Source organism: Talpa europaea (genome assembly GCF_964194135.1).
Source record: "Talpa europaea genome assembly, chromosome: 3".
NCBI lineage: Eukaryota > Metazoa > Chordata > Mammalia > Eulipotyphla > Talpidae > Talpa > Talpa europaea.
Window position 1 is genome coordinate 128,539,789 of NC_140069.1, and position 27,670 is coordinate 128,567,458.

Genomic DNA, 27,670 nt, shown 5'->3' on the forward strand with positions numbered 1-27,670 from the left:
AATGGATTGGTTGACATAAACTACATAAAACAGGCAAAACACTCCAAGACACTGATTTCAGTGATGTCTTTGGTGACTCAACTCCAACAGCAGGGAGACAAAAAACAAAAAATAGACAAACAAAATTAAAAGGTTCTGCACAGCAAAAAACAACAACAACAACAAAAACTACCATTAAAATGAAAAGACACCTGTAACGCAACCAACCCATTCCGGGCAGGTTTATGAACGGTTCTAGCAGCCACATGCTCTTCGCCGGTGTTTGTGGTCGCCACACTCCTCCGTGCACTCCACTGCACTCCTCCATCCTCCACACCGCACCACCACCACACCGCACTCTGCTGCGCCACCCTTATAAACCAGTCTCTCAGCTCAGGTGTACCCACCTACGCATGCCCACACCCCATTCCAGGTGCCCGCCATCAGGCATGCGCTCAGGACCGCAGGGTTCCATCATCCATCCTAATGGCAGGAGGGCAGAAAAGCCTGACACCTTTTACCTACCCTACAGTCCACCCCCTCAGGGTTTCCTGCCATACAGTCCATATGTTTCTCTTAGTCTTTATGAACTCTGCAGCCATGGTCCACAAAAGCAAATGAAATACATCACAAAATGACTAAATTCAATTTTCCTAGGGGCAGAAAGACAGAGAAGTTACTGGTACCAGCAATGGGAGATCCCTCCCATCGGGCAATATACAAGCTAATTTGGCATCTGAGGACAATATTGTCACTGGCATCAGTGGCCTTCCAGGTCATGAGTGCCATGCTCTCTTTGCCAGTGAAGAGGCATCAGTGGGTTCTACATGCAGCAGGAGTGGAGAGCTCATAATGGGCCACAGAGTTATTACAAATGTCCTCTTGAGGATTGCCCGCTGATCTGCCACCCCAGGGTGGGTAACATGCACCTGTGGCGGCCTGGCGGCCACTGCGCAATCACCCATAACATTATCTGTAAATCGGCCTCCAGGCCACTGAAATTGCTTGGTATTAGTCACTTGCCTAGGGACTGGCAGTTGTAGGGGCGGATGCTTAGCGTGTCCTCTCACCACTGCCTTTACCACATGCACTCTAAGGCGAAACTCTCTGACTGTGGTTTCTAGCCATAAGCCACGTAGTACATCCACCCCCAGGATGTACTCCAGGATGGGCGATACATATACTTTATACTCTTTCGGGGGTAATCGCCCAATCCCAGAGATAGTCTCACTGCTGTCACCTTGACACTCTGGCCTCCACAGCCATCAATATAACAAGTAGACCCATGAAATCTTTCTGGATTTCCATAGAGCAGAGTACATTCTGCTCCTGTATCTACCAGAGCTAAAACCCTTTGCACATTAGTCGGGGACCAGTGTATGGCAAGCTCCACATGCGGCCTCTGGTCCCTGCCCATCCCCTGTGGATGGGTTCCTTGGCCCTCACCCTATTCGAAAGCGATCAGGCCATCACCTGAGGACAGGGTTGGCAGCAAGTCATCTTCCAGGCGCAGGGTGCGCGCCTGAGGCCTGGGGCTTCCAGCTCCCCCTGAGCAGCAGTCCTTCTCATGGGTGTAAACCTCTGGTCTTCTCGCAGCTGCTGCCACAATTCCAACAAATATGCATTGGGCTGCAAGTGTATTTTAGTGCCATCTACACCTGCTCTTACTAAATCCGTCCACATTTGGTTACGGGTGACTTTAATAGGTTCTGTGATGCCAAGGGACTTCCCTGCCCTCCTTGGCATTCCTTTTGACTTTTCAGAAACTACCTGTATTCCCTTCTGAGTTTGAGAGCACTGGCTCTCAACTTCGCCCAAGCTGGCTATCATTGTTGTGACGTCATGTATCTGACATCCCACATAGGGTGCTAGAACTGCCATGAGGGATCCAAATAAGGATGAGGGGGCATTCTTTAAAACCAAGTCTCTCATCCCTGCTGTGAAATGCTCGTCATCAGGACCACGGGTATTCACATTAAACATGGCCTGCCACATCCCCAATCCCCGAAGTACCTGTACCAGCTCGGCGGACGTCTGCCATCCGCTTCCTGTCTCCGGCACGTCTCCTGCATCAGCCCATACTGTCCGTATGGCAGCCATTATCCACTCCAGGAGGGTGTGGTCGCTCTGACCATACCACTGGCTGTTCTGCAGCCTCTTTCACAAGGATGAGTGAGAAGTCTCTTGTGCCGTGCAAATAATCCCATCCACTCCCAGGTCCCATAAACGTAGCAGCCAGGCTGCCAAGGGTTCCCCTGATTTCTGGCGGACTGTTTGCCCAAGTCCACCAGTTCCTCCTGGGGGTATGGTTGATGGGTAGTAAATTCCGTCATCTGTGGTGGTCCGGCAGCCTGACCCCCGGGGGCCATGGATTGCTGCTGCTTCATTTTCTGAGTCACCACCGGGCGGGCCCGGAGCATGGGACCCACCTCCTCCACCTCTCCAGAGGAGCCTGGCATCTCCGGGGTCGCGGGTTGGTTTGCCACCACCAGCTGCGATTAGGGCAAAGGGCCAGCCTGCCTCTCCTTCCTTCCTGAGACAGAGTCTGGCATCTCCGGAAGGGTGGGTCGGTTTCTCCGAAATCCTTCCTCCAGAATCCTCAAATGTTCTTGCAGTATCCGCATCTCTTCTCGCATCTCTTTCTGCATCTCATCCCGTCCTTGCTGGATCCTGGATTGCTCTTTCTGCCTGGACTCTCGCAGAGCTGTGAGAAACACCCATCCCACGGCTCCTGCCGCCTTGCGGGCACTGCATCCACTCAGGGTTTCTTCTGTTTCATACAGGGCCTGTTCCAGCTGCCCCGGGGATCCATCTACCTCTGGCCATTCCTGGGGAGGTGCCCACTGGGCGAGGAGGCCGGCCACCGAGTACCATCTGCTCATGGCCGCCCACCCGGTGATCCCTTCCAGGTTCCAAAGGGTTTCGTCTGCATAGAGCCATCCTGCTTCCAACCGTCCTGCCATCTACGCCAGTTGTAACGCAACCAACCCATTCCGGGCAGGTTTATGAACAGTTCTAGCAGCCACATGCTCTTCGCCGGTGTTTGTGGTCGCCACACTCCTCCGTGCACTCCACTGCACTCCTCCATCCTCCACACCACACCACCACCACACCGCACTCTGCTGCGCCACCCTTATAAACCAGTCTCTCAGCTCAGGTGTACCCACCTACGCATGCCCACACCCCACTCCAGGTGCCCGCCATCAAGCATGCACTCAGGACCGCAGGGGTCCTTCATCCATCCTAATGGCGGGAGGGCAGAAAAGCCTGATACCTTTTATCTATCCTACAACACCCTACTAAATAGGAGAAAATATTTCCACATCACACATCCAATAAGGGACTCATATCCAAAATCTAACAAAAACTTATAGAACTCAACAAGAAAAAACATAACTACATCGAAAATTGGGCAGAAGATCTAAACAGACACTTCTCCAAAGAAGACATACAGATAACCAACAAGCACATGGAAATTGCTCATCCTCACTTATCATCAGGGAAATGCAAATCAAAATCACAGTGAGCTCCCTCTCACTTGTGTGATAATGGCCCACATCAAAAAGACCAGAAGCAATTCAAATGTTACCTCAATTAAAAAATAAATGAATACATTTGTATTTTAAAAAAAAGATGAGAAACAAAAGTTTGGTAAAGGTATGGAAGAAAAGTTTAAATATGAGGAAAGGAGGCACAGAAAGATTCCAAGATTTGTTGAAGATTTGGTATAAAGGGAAGGCAGAAAGATGAAAAGCATTGCACAAGCTTATCTTTCTAAGGGTGGTGCTTCTGTTTTCTCCAGCTGTGAAATATATTTATGACTTTCAACTCCTTTCTTTTGTTCTTTTCTAAATTCCAAGTGAAGGCACACCTTCAAGCAAGTAATTAACAAAAATAAAACTCCATCATAAATGTTATCATGTGACTTATATTAGCTTGAAGAAATATAGCATATTTCTTTATACGAAATCACAGTTACAACATGTTTTCTCTCATCTGAATTTTATTCAACCTACCAACAAATAATTGTGCATATTAAATGACTCATAATATTTCTTCAGCATTTTCATGACCATCTATCTGCCTCAACATTCCAATATATCTTTTAAACATAACCAACTGATTTTAAACCACCTGTTATCTATTTTGCAATTCATCCTCATCTACCTTTCTAACCTGATATTAATTATTCTAGGCTATCCAAAAGTTTCCGAGTTACATGCCTGATAGGATAATGTATGAAGGATCATGAATTAATTTTAATGTTACCAAAGGAAACCACAAACAGAAAAACAAAGCCAATAATGTGTTCTAAGTTTTAAAAAGCAGAAGAGGACATTATTTAGGGACACAATGATTTTTGGTGAAATCATTATCTCTGCATCTGGTTAATCTATACAATCAGGATAGTTGATAAGAAGACACTGCTCAGTTACCATGACTTCCAAGGGCAGAAGCAGATAGGACTGCAATAGGCATTGATATGCCCTCTGACCACCCCTCACTGCTGCTAATCATTACACATAATTTTTCTTTTTTCAGAATACAGTCCAGAGCGCTTGCATCACAGCCGTCCTGCCTATAACTTCTGTGATGGTGCTTAATCTGCCTGCCTGTCTGTTTTGAGAGCTGGCAGCACTATACTTCACAGTAGGCGACAGGTCTATTAACATGTTCTTTGCTCAAGTATGTGAGAAATTCCTTCATCCTCTCAGTGTCCTCATGTCTTTCTTCCATGGTGAGGAAATCTGTACCGTATCCCCCATCTTGTTGGTGGATCTCCTCTGTGGAGACAGAGTGACCAGTTAGCTGGTCCCCATCTCCAGTGTATACTACAAAAACAAGATGGTGCTATCTTCCTTCTTCATAGTCCTGGGCTGGGCGTCCTCAGGGTGAGAGAGCTCTCTTCTCCCATTCCCACCGCCCCATCCTAGCCTCTTCTCTCGGGTGCAACTTCTCAGTCTCAACCTAGATGGATATATTGGATTGGTCTTGCTTTGTCATTCTTGCTGTCTTCAATTCAGAGGAAGGAAGGAGTAGGAAACCTCACTTTGCATAGTCTAACTCTACTAGAAAGCCTCACACATAATAAAGCTGATACTTTGCCCAAACTGGTTCAGTTCTCTCTGTGCATACTTTATTCATCAGAACCCCTGGGGCAGGGAGGGGGTTAGAGTATGAAGGGTAAGATTCCAGCACAGAACCCCACCCTGGACTGCCAACAATTACTCTGAGAGTAAGATACGCTGAGGGCCAAATCAGTTCCTGAAGGAAAACTCTTTCCAGCCAAAGCCTGCCATAACTCAGTTAACCTATAAGGCAAATATTAATTCTCTCCCCAAAACAGCATTAAAAGTGGCTCCACTGTATTTGTCTGGTACTGGTTTCTTGAGTGTGCCCTGGGGATTCCAGACAATACACTGGTGCTAAAGTAGCAACTGGAATCTTTTACCCAGTCGGCTGGACCTCAGGCTCTGTTCTGGCACGTGGCCCAGTATATCAATATTGTGGTTTTCAGTCCATTTTGGAAGCTGCTCCACTAAGCCATGTGACAACCCCAGAATTTGGTCTGGCACCAGAAGACTTCATCAGATTTCGGACTTGAGAGCCCTCCAGTCGGCTCTTTTTTGTATTGATGCCTCCCTCTCGTAATCATTCACAGAAGGTGAGAGGGCTGCAGTGGGAACGCACCTCACACCTATTATGCAGTTTGTGTTTATGTCTCTGAACCTTCGTAAATCTCCTGGGCCCTGAGCACTTGCCTACTCAAATAAAAAGCATTCTCTGGAGGAAACTCCAGTAAAAGTTTGAGTTATTAGCCTAGCTCAACAAACTTACCTGGAAGAAGCATATAGCAGGACTTCAGATTTGTCAGAAAGATTTAAGAGTGTCCGTTTATTTACTGATTTTAAAACTGGCAGAAACGGAAGCTGTGAACACTTGAGATGCAGCCATCTGGTGGTCCCCCTGGAATGTGTGCAAATCATGTGGCACATACGCATGCAATCAACTAGGTACAAGTCATGGCGAATTTCCAATTGAAAAGTGGCAATGAATGGATTAGGTCAATGCTGACAACTCTCGACTTAATGCTTCGTTGATTCCACTGTTGTAAGAGACTCCTTGTCTGTTAAAACGCCAACTTCACAACCACGAGTGACAGTTTACTCCACACTCAGATTTGCTGGAGGCAATAGGGGCTGCTAAAGAATTGCTCAGATTCTGTGAATTGAAGATGTTTATGATCTGTAGATGATTGGCAATTAGGGCCATGAAACCATAGTAGCAAAAGTAAGTTAAGTGACTGATTTTCTGTAGGTTTTCTCAGATGATGTAGGAATTGACCACAGAGAGACATTAACTGAGGTAGACATCTTTGCTATGATCCGAAGGATGGGTGGGTGCATTGGGTAAGAGGAAGCAAAGGAAAAATTATTCTAAGCATGGAAGCCTTGTTTTCGAGAAACTGGAATGGAAATATGCAAGTCCTACTTGTGGGAAAAGAAAGAGAGACATTGGACTGCTTCAAGAGAATGAGGATGATAGAAAGATTTTGATGAGATGACTGTATGGCTAAATGCTGAATAAACTCTCTTAGAAGTGAAACCAAAAGATTTAAAACTTACGGAGAAGTCAGTAAGAAACCATTAAAAGTTTAGTTCAGAAAAATGAAAATATGAAGGTCAAGTTTAAATGGGAAGCAGGGCCTCCCTAGAGGTCAAGGGTTAAGTCTCAGCATTATCACCACCACGGCCTGAGTTTGATCCGGGCCAGGGAGCTACCCACATGGCACAGCAGCAGACCTCTCCTGTTCCCCTGCTGCTCCCCTCAACAGTGTATTTCAGTAGATCCACCTGTTCTGTTCCCCACTCTGTCTCTGGTGAATCCTCTGACCACCCCCACCACCACACCTCTGGCCTATACCCCGGCACTTTTACACACAAAAAAATAAATAAATAGGATTAACCCACGTGTGACAACTGAGATACACATAAGCACAAGCGGTATTTGTTACTCAGACTTGAGCTCCACATGCCAGCCACCCGGGATGAGCACAGTAGCCAAGAGTTAAACATACAAATGATTTTGAATGCAACATCACTTTCAGCATTTGCTGATTTTTAACTGGCATTTGGTTGGCAGAAGAAAACGTTTATTATATAACAGTAATCAAGTATAATGATGCCGACCAACAGAATAAGACACAGACCATTCTTTCTAAATGACTGTTCCCTTGAAGTGTTCTCCCTTAAAATTTGAGATTGCTCTATTTTTGCAAAAAAGGAAAAAAGAGAAAACTTGTTTTTTCCATTGTAGATAGCCCAGCCATCCCACCATAAATAGGACTCTAAAAAAGGCAAATGCCAGATTTTTGAAGGATTTTCTTGTTAACTTACTAAAAATCCAAATGATCAACTAGTGAGTTGTTCTGTTTCCAAAAAATAGCAAGGGGTGTTACGAGACAATACTCTGTGCATTTCAGCGTTGTGTGTTTTGCTTACCTGGGGCCTCAGGCATCAGTGGCCCCCTGTTCATTAAGGATTGTGTTTTACTTTTATGCCCTCATTCCAAACAGATTGCACAATCCATACAAATACCACTGGAGATAAGCTACTTTCCAGTAACTCTTTATGAGGTCTCTTCCACATTAATTTCTAGGACAAGTAAATAAAAAAAAAATCACTTTGGTCTTTAAAAGCAGGATAGCATCCTTTTCCAAATCCTGCTCTTTTTCCTGGTCCTGTCATTGATGATTCCTCTACTGCTGCAAGTGTGTCATTTTTATGGGCTTTTTGGGCTACCAAAGGTCAGCAGGACATCCAGAATACCATTCTCAGCCCATGTCAGGAGCCAGCAATCTTAAGCCAGTGCTCTGTTCCAGGCTGATAGCATCCAGGTGGAATTTAAAATAGAATAGATAGGAACCCAGTTATGTAAAAAGTCACCTCTGTTCTTCTGTTCTATCATGGGAGTTAAGACCAGCTGGGGTGCTTCTGGTATCAGTTTCCAGTACATAAGTCTCTGTGATCTGCAGCAGAAATTCTTACAACAGGGCCCTTAGAAGTCTCGTCCTCTGATGGATTGCCAGAGGCAGAGGCCAAGGCATATCTGTGCAGGCAGACTTTTTGCTGAGTTTCCCAGGGACTGAGAGAAAATTACCAGAAGCAACAAGCTCCCCTGGGTTCTACTGTTAATAATCTATGATTGTTCCGGGTGGGAGGTAGGATTTATTGCTGGCAGACGATTTCTCTAGTTCTGTTGGCCCAGTTGGTCAGAGATGACCATAGTCACAGATTTGATCCTCCAGAGAATTCTTTAGAAGGAAATAAATATGCTTGAAATCTGGCTCCCCCCTCCTAAATCCTTTTTCCCAGAACACAGCTTGGAACACCTTCCCCCTGCTGGGAAAACAATACAGATTTGCTCTCCTTGTGGGATCAAGAAGCTGCAGATGCTTCAATCACCTGCGTGAACTTGAAGACACGATGCTTTTCATAACAGCACCAGTCAAATTTTAGGTAGCTGGGCTCACATCACAAGATAACATAATACCAGCTTCTATTTTATGAACAATTAATTATATGGTCTTTGTAACATTTTATAGATTTGGGCACCTGAAGTTTAGAAAGTTTGCATAACACAGTGAGCACCAGGTCATATTCTATGGCCAATTAATATTTTGTCCTCTCTCCAACTTACAAAACCTAAAATATATTGGAAATGAGACTCTTGTTTGCTGCTGAAGAAATAAACAATTTGAAATGTGTAGCTTGTGTATGTTTGGAACTGACCCCTCATTTATTTTATTCCTTAACTCGATGTAGGGTGGATAATCCCCATTAATGATAGTGGAGGTGAACACTTCATATTAAGAGAGAGAAGTTAGATTCTGAAAGAGTGCCTCACTTGTATATTCCAGGATAAATAAAATATCTATTACTTCTCCCTTTTCCCTCTAAATAAAAATGTATAACAGTTGATAAGATCATTATAGATTCCAAAATTCAATCAATTGAAAAGATGTCTGCAAATAATTCTTTTAAATTGAAACCCAGAAGCAAAGTGAAACTGAAGATATAAAATGGGATGAAAAGAACTAACTAGTGCCCTCACTGGCCCCCTCTCTCAGGTAGACAAGACCTTATCAACAACCAGGGTTCCCCCCACTAGGCTGCAATGTCACCAGCAAATGAGTCATCCAGTAACACACACACACACACACACACACACTCACACACACAACCATACCACCTCCCTCCCTTCAGCCCTATGACAGCTCCATTAAGAGATTCAGATCTGAAGTACAGGTTTTGATAATTTTGCAAGAGAGGAATCAGAGGTTCAACTTTGAAATGAATTAGCCCAGATTACAAGCTGCTGGCAGGAGTCTTTATGAGCCACCTCCACCCAGAGCTCTCTCACTGCTCCTGCCTGTCCACAGAACCAGAAGGCAAAGAAAAGGAATGAAGTGTGTCCACGCTGATCACAGTCTGCCTCCAAAAGAACCACTTCATGGCGCTCTCCCATTGGGGGACTTGTTTATCTTCAGAAAACAGCGTTGTTTGGATGGAGATACTCTGTTGTAAAGAACAATGGGGCACAGGAGAGAAATTTAGGCCCTGAGGCTCAGCGATAAGGATTTGGTCAGAGGGGGGAATAAAAGAGGTTTTAAACTAGGTGATGCAGCCATTCATTGGGGTATAATAAACAAGGCCTTGAAGAAAAACTCATGCCATTCACAGCAACATGGATGGAGCTATGTTTAGAAGGAATTATGTTTAGTGAAATAAGTCAAAAGGAAAAAGAAAAATATCGGATGGTTTCACTTATAGAAGAATCATAGGGGTACCAAATAAGACATCAGGGGAAAAAATAATAATAATATAAAGTCAATAACAACGACAACAACAACAATAATAATAAATACAAAAAATAGTAACAATAGAAAATCCTTTAAGGATTGATTTTTGACTCTACCTCTCACTAGCTAAGTGGCCTTGAGCAAGTTTCTTAAACTCTTCAAACACATGTTCTTATCTATAAAATGATAATTTTGCAGGATTGGAAATTTTGCATGTAGAAAGAAAGTGAGAAGAAAATGACAGGGAGAGATAGAGAGGAAGATGGAGAACATGGCACGCGGGAGGCCCTCGGTGCAAGAGTGCACAACGCCTAATGGAAAACAAGCACTCAAATGTCTGCCCATTGAAAGGAAAGCCTGTTTCTTCAGCTGGGTTGACTCCTGGTTGAAATGCACTCTGCGTTAGAGGCATGGACAGAATGACCCCCAAGGCCCCAACTCTACAAAAAGGGTATAGGACCATTTAGCCCTGAAATTGTGTCTGGCATTAGAAAATGATTGACCCAGTGATCTTAGACTTTTAAGAATAAAACACTCTGAGTGCTCCTCCAAAGGCTGTATCTGGATGCTTGGGCAGTGCTGGATCCTAGAGTCATAAAAATGACAATAGTCAAGTAACCTCCTACTCCCAATCTAGATTAAGCAAGCCTCCTATGTGTGTTCAAGGCACATTGTAACTCCCTCATTTATTAAGCTGCACAGTGGTTTCCCATTCATTTGTCAGTCTTGCCAATGAAACTCTGAACCCCACTACCATCTGGATCAGTTCTGGCTCCACTTTTTGACCTACAACAGCAACTGAATGGATATTTTGAAATGAAAATTTCCACAACTTCCTTAAAACCTCTTCAACTGTTGGCCCTAAAACCAGCCTGCTATTATTCTCCACTCCCTCAGTTCTGAGATGGCTCTGCCTTCCCCTTCCCTTTAAAATTAAGCCACTTCTCTGGTTTCATCATTTAGTTCACTTAGGTATGTTCGGGGCTGTTCCTTACCATGCTAACCCACTCAATATATTGTGTTTAAAACCAGATCTCCTGACCTGGGCCCAGTGTGGGAAGCACAGCACCAGCATCCCTCCTGGAGAGACTCACAGGATAAAGTGACTTCAGATGAAGGCTCTGATTTTCAGAAAGCTCACTAGCCATTAGCCTAAATAGTTCTGGATCAGTAACTACACCCTGTCATCAACTTGACTCTCTAGAAATTACAATGTGGGTTTAAGATCTGGTACATAGTGTTCAGTCAATAAATACTTGTTGGATAAAGGAATCATTGGAATAGAATGGGAATTTCAGTGAATTTTTATTGCTCTGGGCTATATGAGGAGATGGAGCAATAACCTCCATTCTTTGAGGATCAAAGAAGCAAAGCAAATCTTTTATTTGAGTAAGTCTGGACTTTGCCACCCACTAAACTGGGATGTCCACCCTGAGAATTCAATAACATTCCAGAAGTCCTCTAAGAGCAGATGATGCCTTTGTAAACAATTCCTGTCACCAACTGGATGGGGCAGGGTTTTCTAATACCACAGCTAAGCCTGTTCCATTTATCTCCCAGAGAAATATCCTGAGGGGGGAAAAAAATAGATAACTAACTTCCCTAAGCTGCCAGGCACCATAATTATCCTTCTGCTTCTCTCTTCAGCTCCAAAGGACACTTGACTGAATTCTATATTCTTCTTTACTGAAATCTCAAATTATTTCATTTTACTCTTCTTTCTGTGGCTGCCTGATGCACGTGAGGGAAGGAAAAAGCACACAATAGGCGTTTAATAAATGTGTTTAAATATCTTTTTAAGACGACCCTGTCCAAAGTCTCCATGAGAGCCATAAATTGGACTGGATGGAAGAATAAAGGTACAGACTTCACTATTCTAGACCTCCCCAAACAGCTCACACACACACACACACTTTCTTTCTCTTCCTCCATCTACTGACAGTGTTCTCAAGGACTTCGGGGGGGGGGGGGAATAAGATAAACCGAGAAAAAGAAATTAAATATGGTAAATTAGATACTAGACTGGACGCTCCCCTTTCGCTAAAGGGAAAGTCTGCCTTCAGGAGGAGGTGCACCGCCTCGCCTCCCTTCTGAAGCCTCCTGAGGCGTGGAGACCGCAACCAGGGTGCTGAAATGTCAACTTGCTTGGTACCAGTTCTGACTCAAAGAGATTGTTCTCCTGTGATGAGGAAGGATAGGGAAGAAACCCGGGCAGTGGGATTTTCCAGGCACTCCACCCAGAGGGTAATTCACTCAAGTGTGACCTGGGTGAGCGAAACTCAAACATCTGCCTCGCAGCGCTCGCCTCCCTCCAGGGCTGCTAAGACCCAGCGCCCCTATCAGACTTGGGGTGGAAGCAGCACTTCTGCAAAGACATTCTGCAAAGACTCCTTCTCGGGACACTGAGACGTGAGGAAAAGATCACCAACACCCCAGAGTCTGGTCCCGCGGTCCGGGATCTGCAGCCCCCCGCGCCCCCGCGCCCCCGAGCCCCCTCTCAGCCAATGGGAACCCGAGATCCCGGGATGATGCGATGCGGGGTGCGGCTGGGCCAATCAGGTTCCAGCCGCGGCCGGAGGGGAGGAGAGATCCGGGGCGATGGAGACCGAGCGACATCAACATAAGTTTCTCACCTTGGAAAGCGGGGGACGCTCGTGCATCAACTGCGCATCTCCAGTTCCGGGCGGGCCCGGGGCTCCGAGCTGCTTTCTCCACCTCTTCACGTCCCCTGCAAGCCGAGGGGCGGCTGCTGAGAGCCCCTATCTCTGCGGGCCTTCTTTTTATGCTGCCCTCAGGGAGAAAGAGGGCGAGGGATAATTTGGTGCTGGAGAACTGACCTCTGGCCCGGCGGCCTCTGCACCGGGAGGGCAGAAGAGGCGTAAGTGGCTGGGGCTGGGGGACTCCATGCGGGGGCCATGGACAGAGCGGCTCTCCTGGGACTGTCCCGCCTGTGCGCTCTGTGGGCAGCCCTGCTCGCGCTGTTCCCCTGCGGATCCCAAGGAAACTGGATGTGAGTATGGAGCCGGCAGGGGTGCTCCGGGGAGGGGCCGAGAGGGGTGCCCAGCCCCTAGGATCTTTCAGCCGAGGCAGGAGACGCGGACCAGGGACCCTGGGGCGGGTGATCAAACTTGGGGGAAACACCTGGGACTGGGGACGAGAGCCGGGGAGCGGTTTACGGTTTACTCTAGGCGCAGCGGTGTCTTACAGGTGGTTGGGCATCGCCTCCTTTGGGGTTCCGGAGAAGCTAGGCTGCGCCAACTTGCCGCTGAACAGCCGCCAGAAGGAGCTGTGCAAGAGGAAACCGTACCTGCTGCCCAGCATCCGCGAGGGCGCCCGGCTGGGCATCCACGAGTGCAGGAGCCAGTTCAGACACGAGCGATGGAACTGCGCCGTGGCCGCTGCCGCGCAGCCGGGCACCAGCTCCCTCTTTGGCAACGAGCTGAGCAGCGGTGAGTCCCGGGACGCTCGGGTGCAGGCGTGGGACGAAGGGCGACTGTAAATCCACGCTCCCTCAGTCCACTAGAAGTCCTGCAGAGGACGGCACTGGGAGCGACTTGAGACCCAGGGTGCAGGTGCGGCCCCGGAGGCGGGTGGCTCCCCAAGTGCAGCGCGCAGCGCTCGGGGCTGTGGCTCTTCCTCCTTCACGCAGCGCCGGGTCGGAGTTGGAAGAAAAGCTCTGACACTCCACCCCGCCGACCCCTAGGCTCCCGTAGCGCCCCCCTACGTGGGTGACCAGCTGGAGAAACATGATGTCGGCGGCAGGGAATGCTGCTGCCTCATCTGCTTTGATTTAAGCGGCTCCGCTGCGCACCGCGCCCTGGACAAGTGGCTGGTTGCAACCAAGCCCCGCGTTGGTGGGACCCTCGGAGCAGCGGGGAGACAGAAAAATGATTTTCAAGGGTGGTCCTAGACAAGCCCAAGTGCCACGAACCTGAGCACCCCATAATATGACGCTCTCCTCTGTGCACTATTCTTTCTTTCTACCTCTGCGCTCTTTGCTCCCTCGCGGCGCGGGAAGAGGTATAAAACAAAGTCCTACTGTCTTCTTCACTTGGAAGAGATAAAGGTGCCGGGAATCAATTATTGCAAGCTTATGAGCAGATTCAGAAAATTTCTGGATTGGGGCACTGAAAGATTCGTTGTTTTCCACGTTCACAGCCGTTCTCCCTCCACCTTTGACCTTTACCCGCATGGGTTGGGGTCCCTATAAACCCCCCGCCAAAGCAGCGCGTTTGCCCTGCTGCGCCTTGGCGTGCCAGCCGAGCCCTGACCTCCTGCGGGGTGGGGGGTGGCGGGGGGAGAGCCCTTTACTGTTGCTGAAGTGCAGAGGCATCAGCTCTTGAAAAGGTTTATTGGACAACGGGTGTGAACCTATTTCTATTCCAATCTAAACAACTCGAGGGTGGGGTGAGAGGAAGTCTTCTTGCTGAGTCCCTACTACTTCATTTTATTTATGTTTTAATGGGACTTTAATTCTTGACAGGTCTTAGCTTAAACTCTTCTCTAGGTGTGCTAAATACCTATTCAATAGCATTTTTTCCCCCGCTAGACATTTTAGTTATCTTTCATTGCCTTTAAGACTATAAGAGGATTAGCCGGGACTCTATAAAGTATTTAACTATTTCATGTTTATAGCTAGGTTGGTATTCACAGTATGGTTAAAAAAAAAAAAAAGTCTGATGTGAAAGTAAACTAACAAGGATCTATTAATTGCTTTGGTCGTTGCTTAATTTAAGTTTGCATTCTGATGTGTATTATTTAAGACACACCAAATTTTCAGCTTGCATTTTGTGAGAACACATTTTCAACTTAAAAAGAAAGGTAATCCGAATTCCCTCGGGTGTTGTGTTATCATTTGAAGTATCCATGCAAAGGATTTTAAATTGAACTTGAATTTATTGGGCTTTTCTTATTTATTAAGAAGTTATACTAAGTTAGGTGCTGACATACATTTCAGATTTTATAAATAAACATGATTTAACTTTGTGGACAATTTATGACTGCAATATATGAAAATCCCCTCAAGTGGAGTGGGATACTGACAATGTTGCTTCTTTAAAATATTTATTTAATATTTTACTTATACAAGAACTGGGGTATAGGCCAGAGGGTGGTGGGGGGTTAGGGGGGAGAGGATTCACCGGAGACAGAGTGGGGAGCAGAACAGGCAGATCTACTGAAATACACTACTGAGGGGAGCAGTGGGCAAGACGGGAGAGCTCTGCTGAGCCATGTGTGTTAGCTCCCTGGCAGGGGATCGAACTCATGCCTCAAGAACTCACACTGCAGTGGCTGGCGATAGCTTGATAGTGTTGAGACTTAACCCCTGTGCCACCTGGGAAGCCCTTCTTTAAAATATTTAAATAAGAAGTTGTCCTTTCTAAATATGTGCTCACTAAACTATCCACAGGAATTGAAAAATTACTTTTCTGATTAGAGGGTAAGTAGGAGGCTTTATTATGAACATAAACAGATACGTGTGGTTCTTTCACTTAGCAGTTTGTGTTTTATTCTAGGCACCAAGGAAACGGCATTTATTTATGCAGTCATGGCCGCAAGCCTGGTGCATTCTGTGACCAGGTCCTGCAGCGCAGGTAACATGACAGAGTGCTCCTGTGACACCACTTTGCAGAACGGCGGTTCAGCGAGTGAAGGCTGGCACTGGGGGGGCTGTTCTGACGATGTCCAGTACGGTATGTGGTTCAGCAGGAAGTTCCTAGACTTCCCTGTCAGAAACACCACGGGGAAAGAAAGCAAAGTACTGTCAGCAATGAACCTACATAACAATGAAGCTGGAAGGCAGGTATGTATTAGAACATGGAATAAAAACCCAGTGTCTTAACACTGAGATTATATTTCTGGATGAACCTAAATGGGTTAAAAAAACACTTGCATTATAGAAGTTTAGTATATACACATAAGTCTGCATATATGGGTTTTGTTAGTGTACTAGTTAGTTTAGTCTGTATACTAAACCCACATGGGTTTCTTTTGATTCTCCGTCTGATCGTGAATTGGACCTTGTTATAGAATATGTTTGTGATTGTATAGTTGGTATTTCTGAAACACTAATTATAAAAGAACAGATGTACAAATTCCTGTTATTTGGTTCTAGCCCCTTAGCTGGTTATTGACAATGCCAGAAAAGATTTATAGTATCTGTCTTTCTAATGGAACTGAATCATATTCCATCTCCTCAAATCTGAATTTTGATGATTTTTAAAAATCTATATTTTAGTAATGAATGGCTCCTAACCTGTCAGTTTTAGCTTTACTTTCTCTAGCAAATGTTATTCAAGTTTACACTAGGGAATATGCGATCCTTAAGGAATATTTTTTAAAACAAAGTTCATTTTAAAGAAGTAGTTATTTTATTATAAAACAAAATAGATTCATTGTAAAAATTGACAAGCACAGATAAATATAAAGAAGCTATAGCTCTATCAAATATACAGATGTTTTAAAATATCTGGGAAGCAAATTTGAAGAGCCAACATCTAATTAACCTCTCGCGTGGGTTCTGTTATATTAAATTTGCTTAAGATGGAGAGGACTTTTAGCTTAATTTAACTTTTATATATGTGCTTTAATGAATATTGACTCAATAGAATTTGGGTGCTATAATATAGTTGAATTATTTGATAATGCATAATGACATTCCTCAAATAGTCAAACCCTTTTCAATGAACATGTGTTTCTTATGTTGCAATAATCTCTTCAGCACAGGGATATTAACACCTACTGCATATTATTATTAATATCCTGTAATCTGGAAAGGTCCCAAAGTAGTCACTGCAACCTGCCACATTCTCCAAAAATAAATAAAAACAAACTGCAATCTCTCTCAGGAATATTTAAAATATATCTTGTATTTGTATTACATTTTGGATAGTTAATAAATGGAACCTACCCAGAATAATTGCAGGATTTAACCAGTTTTCTTTACTTAACCATTTTGGTTTAAAATACAGAAACAGAACACTGCGTGTGTATATCCGTAATGTTAAAATTTAAATTTCTAATTCAATTTGAATATTCAATTTAAAATAGAAAATTGAAAAGGCAGTAAATAGTTATGTGATCTTTCATGTTTTTACTTAGAAATTTAAGTTATTCTGTCTCACCAAAATAACTCTTGTCTAACACCATAGCTATGCACATCTCTTCTCCCTAAAGTTTTGTTTTTAAAAAGTAAATGAATGAGTTTTTACCTCAATTTAAATAATATCCAATAAATGAATTTTATTATTTCTAACAATATGAAAGAGGATAAATTTAATTAATATATATTCTTCAAATCTCTATAGAGAAAAACATCAAGCTAAATCAAATCAATATATTTAAAAGACAAGGAAACAGTTAAATAAGCATTTAGATGTTAAATATTCTTTAGACATTAAAAAAATAATTTGGTAGAGATTTTTAAAAAAAAAGTAACCAAAAAACAAAATTTTGAAACTTAATTCTCTTGATAAAGTTATCTCTGAATTTATGAAAAGCCCTGAAATTATTCTAAAATGTATTTTTATTTGTAATATTAGGCAGTTATTTAGTTTTATCCCATTTTTGTATATTTTTTAATTCATGTAGCAATTTTGGCCTCTGCGATGTTAACTTTTATCTTAAACTATTATTTATATTCTGATTTTATTAAAAACATACAACTTTTCAGCATTGTTTATTCTATCTTTTGTTGGCAAAAAAACAATGTCCTTGTATTACCTTGTTTTGCTATTATTCTAATTATGCAGAAATAATTCAGCCTATAGATACACACACATATTGTGTAAATATCGGCGTTTCTCTGTTTCTCTGCTGAATCTTTTTTTTTTTTTGCATTAGTCTAGATAGAATCTTAAAATATTTACCTGACCAATTTGAGGGTACTACACTGGTGTTATTGTTGGTCTTTTTTCATGAAATATTAAAATTCAAAGCATTTTTGTATTTTCTTTTTTCCTGCTGGTGCCCTAAACCAACAACAACAAACAAACCACCACCATGGCAAAAACAAGCAAGTTTCCAGGTTATTATCTAACATGGAAGGAAAGTCAAGCCCATTCTCAGTATTGGTAATTAGGATTTTAACCTAATAGACATTTTTTTTTTTTATAAAACACAAGGTCTGCATTCAATTGAGTTGATTTTCCAAGTCTCAAAATCCCAAACTCAAAATGTAGGAAAGCGTTCAGAAAAATGTGGGTACTGGCGCTAAGTCGTGCTATGAGCAGGACAGATGATTTTCTAACCGCTGACCTTAAATACTCTGATTCCCACTTGGTTTTTGACACCATTCCTAAAGTTATGACTCCAAGAATAATGTTGCCGAATGGTGATTGGCTGACAGAATGATGTGATGTCTTCCAGGGGCAGAACTTCTGGGAATAATGTGACTTGGAATATTTATGGGTATTTCTTTTGGTGTGCTTAAAATATTTCCATTCTTCCCATGTCCACCTCATAAACTTTTAAGTTTCCCTACCCCATAATTTGTTTTATGATGAGTAACTCAAAAAAGTGGGAAGGGCCAACCCCAAATTTTCATTGACCTGTTTCAAGAATATTTATAAGTACTTGAACAACACATAAATGTTTTGCTTTTCAGCAGGTTCAAATATATTTTTGAACTGCAAAAATGCTCTAGAGAAATCGGAATTCTACATACACTCATCCAACCTTGCATAGCAGCTTTCATAAAAACTGACACAGATCATCTGATGGTTGACAAAATGAAATGCTTGTTGTAAAATGTTCCACAACAGTTTCTGGTCATTTCTGCAAAATTTGGATGAAGCAATGTACTGCATTTACCTCTGAGACAAAACTGTGAGGCCCGTTATTGCTTAGACCTCTCAGGCAGTCTCAATTTTTACCTTAATGATTAATGACACAGCTTTCCTATATTACTTCGTTAGAAATTTATCAAACCAAACCTTAACACGAGGGCTCCAATAGATTAAATGTTATCCCCTTAATTGCTCTCCCATAGTTTAAAATATTCCACCCAAATGTGCACATCTGTTTGCAATAGTTAACAAAACATTCCTCTGTTAATATCGTTATAAACCTTAACAACTCAACTAGAGTAGAAAAAGGAATTTTCTCATAACCACACACAACTCATTTGGTTGCTATTCCCTTACTCTTCCTGTTTCCAGAAAATAACTGTGCTATCGCTGCAGCTCAGAATGACTATTTAATATTAATTAAGAATACTAGCCGAAAGGCTCCTGAATATACTTTTTGGAGTATTCATGCAATTTTTAAAAATATATTGGCATTTTCTACTTTCATTTTTCTCAGTTCTGCTAAAATTGTCCTCCTATATAGAAAGACGTCAAATTGTGTATCACCAACATTCCTTTTATAAGATAATTGTCTTAAGCAGTTTATTTTTCTGTAAAGTTAGAATAAGTACATGCTCATTAACTACCTACTATGTTCAAGGCATTTTTTCCTATACAACTAAATTAAGTAAAATAATTTATGAATATGTGCTCTGAGAAGCACTGAGCTCGTGCGTGCGTGTGTGTGTTGATTAAATTCCTTTATTTTAATTCTTATTTGTCCAGGTTTCTTCCTGTGAGTAAAATGGGACTGTGATTATTTAAATTGCATGCCAAGCTATTAAGATTTTCCTTGACATTTGTCTATTTTAGAATATCTACAGATAAGATAAAAGTACTATTTCTTTTCATGTGCTTGCTGTTAAGGGCAAAAAAAAAATATTTAGAATTCAAAGATAACAGAATAAAACTTAAATATTTCATCCTCAAAAAGTTATAGTTAGTTCCAAGTATTTAAAATGACTAATTTTCTATATTAAGAAAATCTCCACAAAATTCTTTAAAAAAATTCAGCAGGTGGTATAACTGATTTGAAAATTGATCTATTTTTATTCTTCAAGCCTGTGAATAGTGTGTCAGTCTTGTGGACTACCACTGTTGGGGGCACAGGAATTGGAGGAAAGCCCAGCCCATCGGGGTTTCTCAATATTATTGACCTCCCGTCAGGGACTCTTGTTTAAGAGGGCAGTTTTTATTACTGCCTCCGATTCTGAATTCTAATAGAGGATGAGTTTAAACTGTTCAGGTGATGGGCCTCCTTGGTGGCCCAGGGGTTAAAGTCTCAGCACTATCAAGCTACTGCCAGACACTGCGGGGGCTGAGTTCGATCCCTGGCCGGGAAGCTAACCCACATATGGCACAGCAGACCCCTCCTGGCTCGCCTGCTGCTCCCCTCAACAGTGTATTTCAGTAGAATAAATAAAATAAATATTAAAAAGAAACTGTTCAGGTGAACTGCAGTAATTGTGCGACACAGACTTGATGGGGATCTAGCTGATCCTCCTGCTTTGCAAATTAGCAATGCCATCCGTGATGTCTGAACCTATTAATAAAAGAAAAGTCGCTCCTGCATCATCCCGAGCAGAAGGCAGCTTTTAAGTCACCAAATGATGACTGTAAGGAATGTTGACCAGCTTTAAACACATAAACATACATGTTTAGATTTTTGGCTTTTTTGGAAAAATTTGTTTTGTCATTACCTAACACTGATTGAGCTTTCTTTTTCTCATATCCTTCAGGCACTTAGCATCTGAACAAAAATAGGCAGATTGTATTAATTTGAAGATTTATTTGCCTGGAGACTTTTTAAAGAATTAATGACTTTTTCATCATAATCATAAATTTAACCAAGTAAGCTTGTGCCAAACTTTATAGTTTTCATATCATTGAAAGTCACCTTTTGCCTGGTTAATAAGAAAAAGACATACTTACTTGCTTTTCAAGTTTGTGAATTACAAAAGCATATATATTGTTTTCTATAAGATGTGGTTTAAGCATTACAATTGATTTTTTTTAAACACCTAAGAGGTATTGAATCTTGCATACAGCAATACCACATGCTCTCATTCAAGGTTGAAAATATTATAAATTGTTTGAAATAGTGTGTCTCATTAGATAGTTCAGAAACTTTGGTTAATTTGGTGGGAAGTGTGACATTCCACAAACTTGTCAATGTCAGGTTTGGTAAAAAATAGCAAAGTATAAGCCTCTGTCATTTTATAGATGCGATAAAAACTGTAAGTGGAATTTAAACTGAGGGCTTTCCTTTCTTTGGTGAGATTACACACATAATTTCTAAGTTACTGAATGGATGGATCAATTTTTCATTTTATTCAGCATGTTGACAGAACGTTAAATCCACAGCTAGTCCTGACGATTTACTCATCTGCTCAGCTATCCTCTGGGGACTGAAGGCAGTTGTGCTAACTAATCTGGCATATAAAGATTAGAGCCCCAAAACCTTTGAAATCTCAATATTATTTTTACACTGTTGTCCCGTATGAAATTCTATCTCCGCTCTTATTGTGCTTCTTCAGGGAGAGGGAGCATTTATTTAGACCTTAATGTGTATCAGGCAGTAGACTCTCATAGATATATGTAATCTCACTTAATTCCTCAGTCTGTATAAACTAAACTCAGCACCTAGAATTGAAAAATATTATAAATATTATCCCCTTTCTATGTTAGGATGGTGCTACTGATCCATTGAGAATGGGACATATGTTTTGAATTAATTTTCAAGGCAGGGGAAGAATTTGCTGGGAGCAACCACACTCTCCAGCCCCTTCTCCTTTTGCCCAACTTAAGTTGATTAGTCAGGGTTTCTCATGTGGTCTGTAACCAGGGAATAGCATGTCCCCCCAAACCCCAGTGAATGTAACTAACTTTTACAGTCATCAAAGCCAAGAACTCTCCATCCAGTTGGTAGTTCTCATCCCCAGCACCCATTAGAATCCTCTGAGCAGTTTTTTGGAAATATCATTACCTGGATCCCACCATTCAATCACAATCTCAGCAGTTTGATCCTTGGTTCTCTGTAGGATTTCACACACACCAAGTAAGCTGAAGACCGATCTACAGGGCTCCTCAAATTTTAATGTGTATAGGAGTCACCTGAGGCTCTTAATAGTGTTGCGTTAGCAACACTTCATTGTCAAAGAAATGGGAGTCGTGGAACAACCTGTGCAATGCAGTATGTAGCCGAAAGAACAATATCCTGGCCTTTAAATTGTTAGAATTATCTTACAGCGTCAGTTATGTGGGGTAGGAGACCAAAGGAAAAGGGTGGGGGAAACTGAAAATTTGCTTCTGTCATCTAGGCCTTCAGCAGGGAAGTGAGTCTGTTGACCAGGTATTTTTTATCTGCTTGATGACCTGGTATTGTAATGGAAACCATACCTCAAACTCCTACCCATGGTTCCAATCTTATTGACAAGGTGTCCCACTAATCAGTCTCTGGGACCCCCCGCCCCAGGTATTCCCTGATGTATACCCATTGTCCCAGGGGGAGCAAGGGACCTGCTCTTGTTTTTTGTTTTTTTATTTAAGATTTATTTATTTATATAAGAACTAGGGTACAGTCAGAGGTGGGGGAGGGTGAGAGAATTCACCAGAGACAGAGCGGGGAGCAGAACAGGCAGACAGACTGAAGACACTGCTGAAGGAAGCAGCAGGTGAGGCAGGAGAGGTCTGCCGCGCCATGTGGATTTCTCCCTGGCTGGCCGGGAATCGAACCTGCACTGCAGAGGCTGCGGACAGCTTCACAGTGCGGCGCTCAACCCTCTGTGCCTTGTTTAAATTTGAAAGGGGCCTTATAGGGTCTGGTATATTACACCCTTTTATTTATTTATTTTTAAGATTTATTTATGCATACAAGAACTGAGGTACAGGCCAGATATGCGGGAGGCTGAGAGGATTCACCAGAGACAGAGCAGGGAGCAGAACAGGCAGACTGATCGAAATACACTGCTGAGGGATGCACGGGGTAAGACAGGAGAGGGCTGCCAGCCATGTGGGTATCTCCCTGGCTGGAGGGATAGAACCCTTTTAGGTCTGCTAACTGATTGACCTGGCCCTTCTGACCTTGTACTGGAATGCAGTAACCAATCATAACCAAAATGGCAGCTGAGCAGGCTGTTTAAGTCTAGCCCACCCACAATTAAAATGCAGGTTCTGAAGCTGAGAGATGCTCATACTGCTGGTCCAGAACCACACTGAGTAGCCAGGTGTAACGTGGCGTCAGGAACACGGAGCATGCATGAACATTCTCCATGCCCAAGATGAAACAGGAGATTCTAAATAAAAGCAATGCCCCTTTGCTATCCCAAATTATCTCGACGACAATATTAACCTGGCCCACTGCTTGAAATTTGACTTGGAAAATTTTGCTCTGCAGAGTCTGTAGCAGGATGGAAGATTTCCCCCGTAAGCCATCGATAAAGATTCTTTAAGTTCAAGGCTTTCATTTTTATAGAGAAAACAGACCCACAAAGGTAAGTGCTTAGTGCTTCTGGTGGCGAATCACACACTTTGTGAATGACGTGTAACACCATGTCTTTTGGTTTCAGGCTGTGGCCAAGCTGATGTCGGTGGACTGCCGCTGCCACGGAGTTTCCGGTTCCTGTGCCGTGAAAACCTGCTGGAAAACCATGTCTTCTTTTGAAAAGATTGGCCATTTGTTGAAGGATAAATATGAAAACAGCATCCAAATCTCAGAGAAAATAAAAAGGAAAATACGCAGACGAGAAAAAGATCAAAGGAAAATACCCATTCGCAAGGATGATTTGCTCTACATTAATAAGTCCCCCAATTACTGTGTGGAGGACAAGAAACTGGGGATTCCAGGGACACAGGGCAGAGAATGCAATCGAACGTCAGAGGGTGCCAATGGCTGCAACCTCCTCTGCTGTGGCCGAGGTTACAACACCCACGTGGTCAGGCATGTGGAAAGATGCGAGTGCAAGTTTATCTGGTGCTGCTATGTCCGCTGCAGGAGGTGTGAGAGCATGACTGATGTCCACACGTGCAAGTGATCACTCAATCCAGCCTGGGACGCAGTGACATACAACAGGAGTGTCACCCAGAGGGCACCTCTCACCGTGCAGGCTGGGAATTCGACTCCCACCTCGGAATCCCCAGCTCCCTGATCCTCTTTCAGAGTTTCCTTTGCCCACTCAATATCCGTCACACACAGAGCATTTCTTGGTATTTTAAAATTGAAAAGGTTTGCGTTCATCTTTGGTGGTTTGGGGAACATGTGTTGACAGATAAGGAAGATAATCTGTCTCCTAAACAAGAAAGAACAGGAAAGAACCTTCCTGCCAGGAGATTGTCTTATACTCTGGATAAGATCTTGACTCCAGAACTCAGTTATAGATTCAATAGTGCTGAGTGAATATTACCTATTTTTAGAAGACACTTCTTATAGCAGCAAGGAGCAGTAAACATGAATTTCATTTATTCTCTCAATGTTTTAGATGAAGAAATCATATTAAGTGTGCCTAAATACAGGAGATGTTGAAAAGTTGCCAGATGAGTGCTTACTTACCCTTGCGTGCATTTCAAAAGAAGGGCAATTTAAAAAAGAATCTCCATATTTGATGCAATTATCTCCAAAAAAAAGTATTTGTTAGAGATCTTTAGTGACAAAGAAAAGAACCAAAATGTAAAAAGTGCCTTTTAACCAGGAAAATCTACCTAGAAAATTATCAGAGGGGCCTCCCTGGTGGCGCAGTGGGTTGATCCAGCTGCAGTGTGGGTTCGATCCCGGCCGAGAATCCCACATGGCGCAGCAGACCTCTCCTGTCTCGCCCGCTGCTCCCCACAGCAGTATATTTCAGTCCTTCTGCCTGTTCTGCTCCCTGTTCTGTCTCTGGTGAATCCTCTCACCCTCCGGCGCCTCTAGCCTGTACCCCAGCTCTTGTATAAAAATAAATAAATCTTAAAAAGAAAATTATCAGAAAAAGTATATGGCAATCTTTCATTTTGGACTTCATACTTTAATTGTAGGCCAGTGTCCACTATTAGAAACCCAGCTCTGGGGGCCCTCTCTGATGGCCTAGGGTTGTTAAGCCTTAGCACGATCACCACTACGGCCTGAGTTCGATCCCCAGCCAGGGAGCTAACCCAAATGACACAATAGACCTCTCCTGTCTAGCCTGCTGAGCCCCTCAGCAGTATATTTCAGTAAAATCTGCCTGTTCTGCTCCCCACTCTGTCTCTCATGAATCCTCTCACCACCACCCCCATCTCTGGCCTACACCCCAGATACATACATATACATACTTACATACATACATAAATAAATAAATAAAACCCAGCTTGGAATTCTAGGGGAGGAAGGGATCCTGAAAGTGTGTGAGAAATTAGAGGTAAAAATACAAGGCACTCTCATTCATTGTAAAGAAAAGTACTTGTTAAATGTGTAAAGACAGTATTTTGTATGGTATTTTGCTTTAAAAAGTGTTATATTTTGTAAATACATTATTTAAGTTATGTGATATATATTAAAACTTCAGACATTTATTGCCAAAGTCCAAGAGCTGAAGCAATAATATTGTCTTAAAAATAAGATTAGCTTCTGTTTCTTTTCAAATGCTGGGTTTTTGTGTACTTTGAAAAGAGATTAATAGAGCAGTATGTTATATGGATGTGTATTTCTTGCCCAAATGGCAGTTTTATATGTTATAGATTAAAGTATGCTGTAAAATATTGAGAATTGTGTTAATTCAGCAGTCGGATTAGTTGAATTCTGTTTTTAATTAGTTATGTTTAACTTGTAAGTTTATTGTAGTAAATTATACAGTAAAGGTATAACTGGAAGAAAGGAATCTAAATTAGAATAATGATCGATTTGTGGATTTGATATCCTGGATATTTATTATATTGTACGTAATGCTGCATTTTCATGTGAATGTTGAATGGTCTCTCCTGTTATTCATGCATGGATACTCATCATATTTTATAAGGTTTCTCATGAAAATTATAGTGCTGTATTTAAGTTGTATTTTAAATGTAAATGCTTATGTTTTTTATGAATTGTTAAATATTTCAGTATTATGTAGAAAAAATTTTCTAAGTTCAGGATGGACAAAAAAAGAGTATTCTTGTTCTTATAATAAGCTAAAGAACTGTTTTCCTGCCCCCAGGTCTCAGTCTATTTCCTTTAAATTTTATTTACCAAGGCAGACCATTAAGTTGTGTAAAAGAACAAACCCATAGAAAATGTCTCAGGTCTGATATTAAAATTGAGACTAAACATTGAATTGTGAGCCTTCAGGTTTAACGTAATTATTATTTACTGAATGAGAAGATTCAGAAATGACAAATGCACAGAGTTCTTATTTAAAAGTGGTTTACCATTCTTTAGCATCCACTGATGAGAATAACCCAAAAAACAGACAATTGTCATATCTTTTTTTGCGAAGTAAATCTATTTTACCTACAGTGAAAATAAGCACTCTTTTTTATTTAAAAAAAGAAGACTGTAGTTCCAACTGATGGCCAACCATATTAACCGGAAAGTTTTTTCACTATCACCTTAACCAGCCATTGTAACAATCAGCCAGTCTATATAATTCCCAAATACCTGATTGTTTTCAACCACCGACCCAGCCTCTCTTCTCCTGCGTGCCTGCCTGAACAGGAACTCCTGATTTCCAAGCTGTGTCTTTGGATTCCTCTTTTCCTTTCCCACCCAGGTACATGAGGTAATTAGGGCTCTTAAAGTTGCCAGTAACTGAAAACCCAACAGATTAGGAAATGAACTGACTCAGAACTGTAAAATCCCTCGTTGTGACTGGCTCAAGCTTGATCCACAAGCTCACACTCACATCTCTCCATCTCCAGCCTAAAAGGGCTGGCTTGCAGGGTGCTGGCTTCTGCTTGAGGCTCCACACAGTTCTGCACCAGCCACTGCCCCCCACCCTCAGCTGGGATCTCCCAGCAACTCCAGGTTCTCTGCTTTTCTTAGCAACGCGGCTGCCACACTTCCCATCCAGACTTCACATTCTCCTCCGCTTACTCCAAGGAATGAGAGAGGTTATTTTCCCCTGGTTGTGCATGCAGGAGAGAAGGAAAACTTCCATTTCTCAGAAAGCCCAGCAAGGGTCCTCTGAGTCTCATGGACTCAGATGTTCAGGTGCCCAGCCCTGAACCAGTCACTGTGGCCTTTGGGGATTAGGGTTGGTAAATACCCGGGTCATCTGGACAATCGAGACCCACTCTTGCTGGAAGCTGGCAACTAGGGTTTTAGAATAAAACCACCTAGCTTGAGAATAGGAAAGGGATACGGGCATAGAGGAAAACCAGGGGTATCCCGTCACCATGAATGGGTGCCCGGATGCTGGGCAGAGACTGACTAGTTAGATGCCCCAGCTCTAGTGATGTGTTTAGGAAACAGCCTTCTGGCTTCACATGGGTCAGGCACACAGCCAGACAAAGCATCTGTGGGTTACATATGTGGGTACAAAGTGCTTTGATATGTTTAAATGTACTTTATATTAAAAAGTGGAAGGGAGGTACTCTGGTGCATTAATTTTTAACTTAGGAGTTCAATGTTTTTTGAAAATTTGGAACTGCCTATTAGAGGCAATAGCTAACGGCAATGATGGTTGTTTTGAAATAAAATCAAGAAAAACATATGGTATTATCTGTAACCTCTGGCTAAAGAAATGTCTTAAGCATTTCCCTGGTATCAGTTCACTTACCCACCATGAAAAGCATTGTGTTTGAATATAAACTGCACTGTATTTTTAATCACAATTTGGATGATAGTGGTTTTAAGAACCTGTGATAGTTAAGAACAATAGAATTTAATTATATTATTAATTATATGAATAGAATTCTACAGCACTATTTTGTAGTTTTGTAACCATAGGATATTCCCAGCAAGTATTTTAGAAACACTCTAATTTTCTGAAGTACTGTCAGTACTGATATGTTTGGTTTTACTTAGTTTAAAATGTGGAACCAGAAAAGTTTT

At 42.5% G+C, this 27,670-nt stretch overlaps 1 protein-coding gene across 1 annotated transcript; it reads left to right on the forward strand.

Annotated features, from left to right (window-relative positions):
* Nucleotides 1–12,623: 12,623 nt before the first annotated feature.
* WNT16 (Wnt family member 16) lies at nucleotides 12,624–23,720 on the forward strand (the record flags this gene model as incomplete). The annotated part of the gene is made up of 4 exons (XM_084230001.1): nucleotides 12,624–12,851; nucleotides 13,049–13,290; nucleotides 15,358–15,644; nucleotides 23,256–23,720. The coding sequence occupies exons 1-4, from the start codon at nucleotides 12,757–12,759 to the stop codon at nucleotides 23,718–23,720; spliced, it is 1,089 nt and encodes a 362-aa protein (XP_084086127.1). The 5' UTR covers nucleotides 12,624–12,756.
* Nucleotides 23,721–27,670: the final 3,950 nt, after the last annotated feature.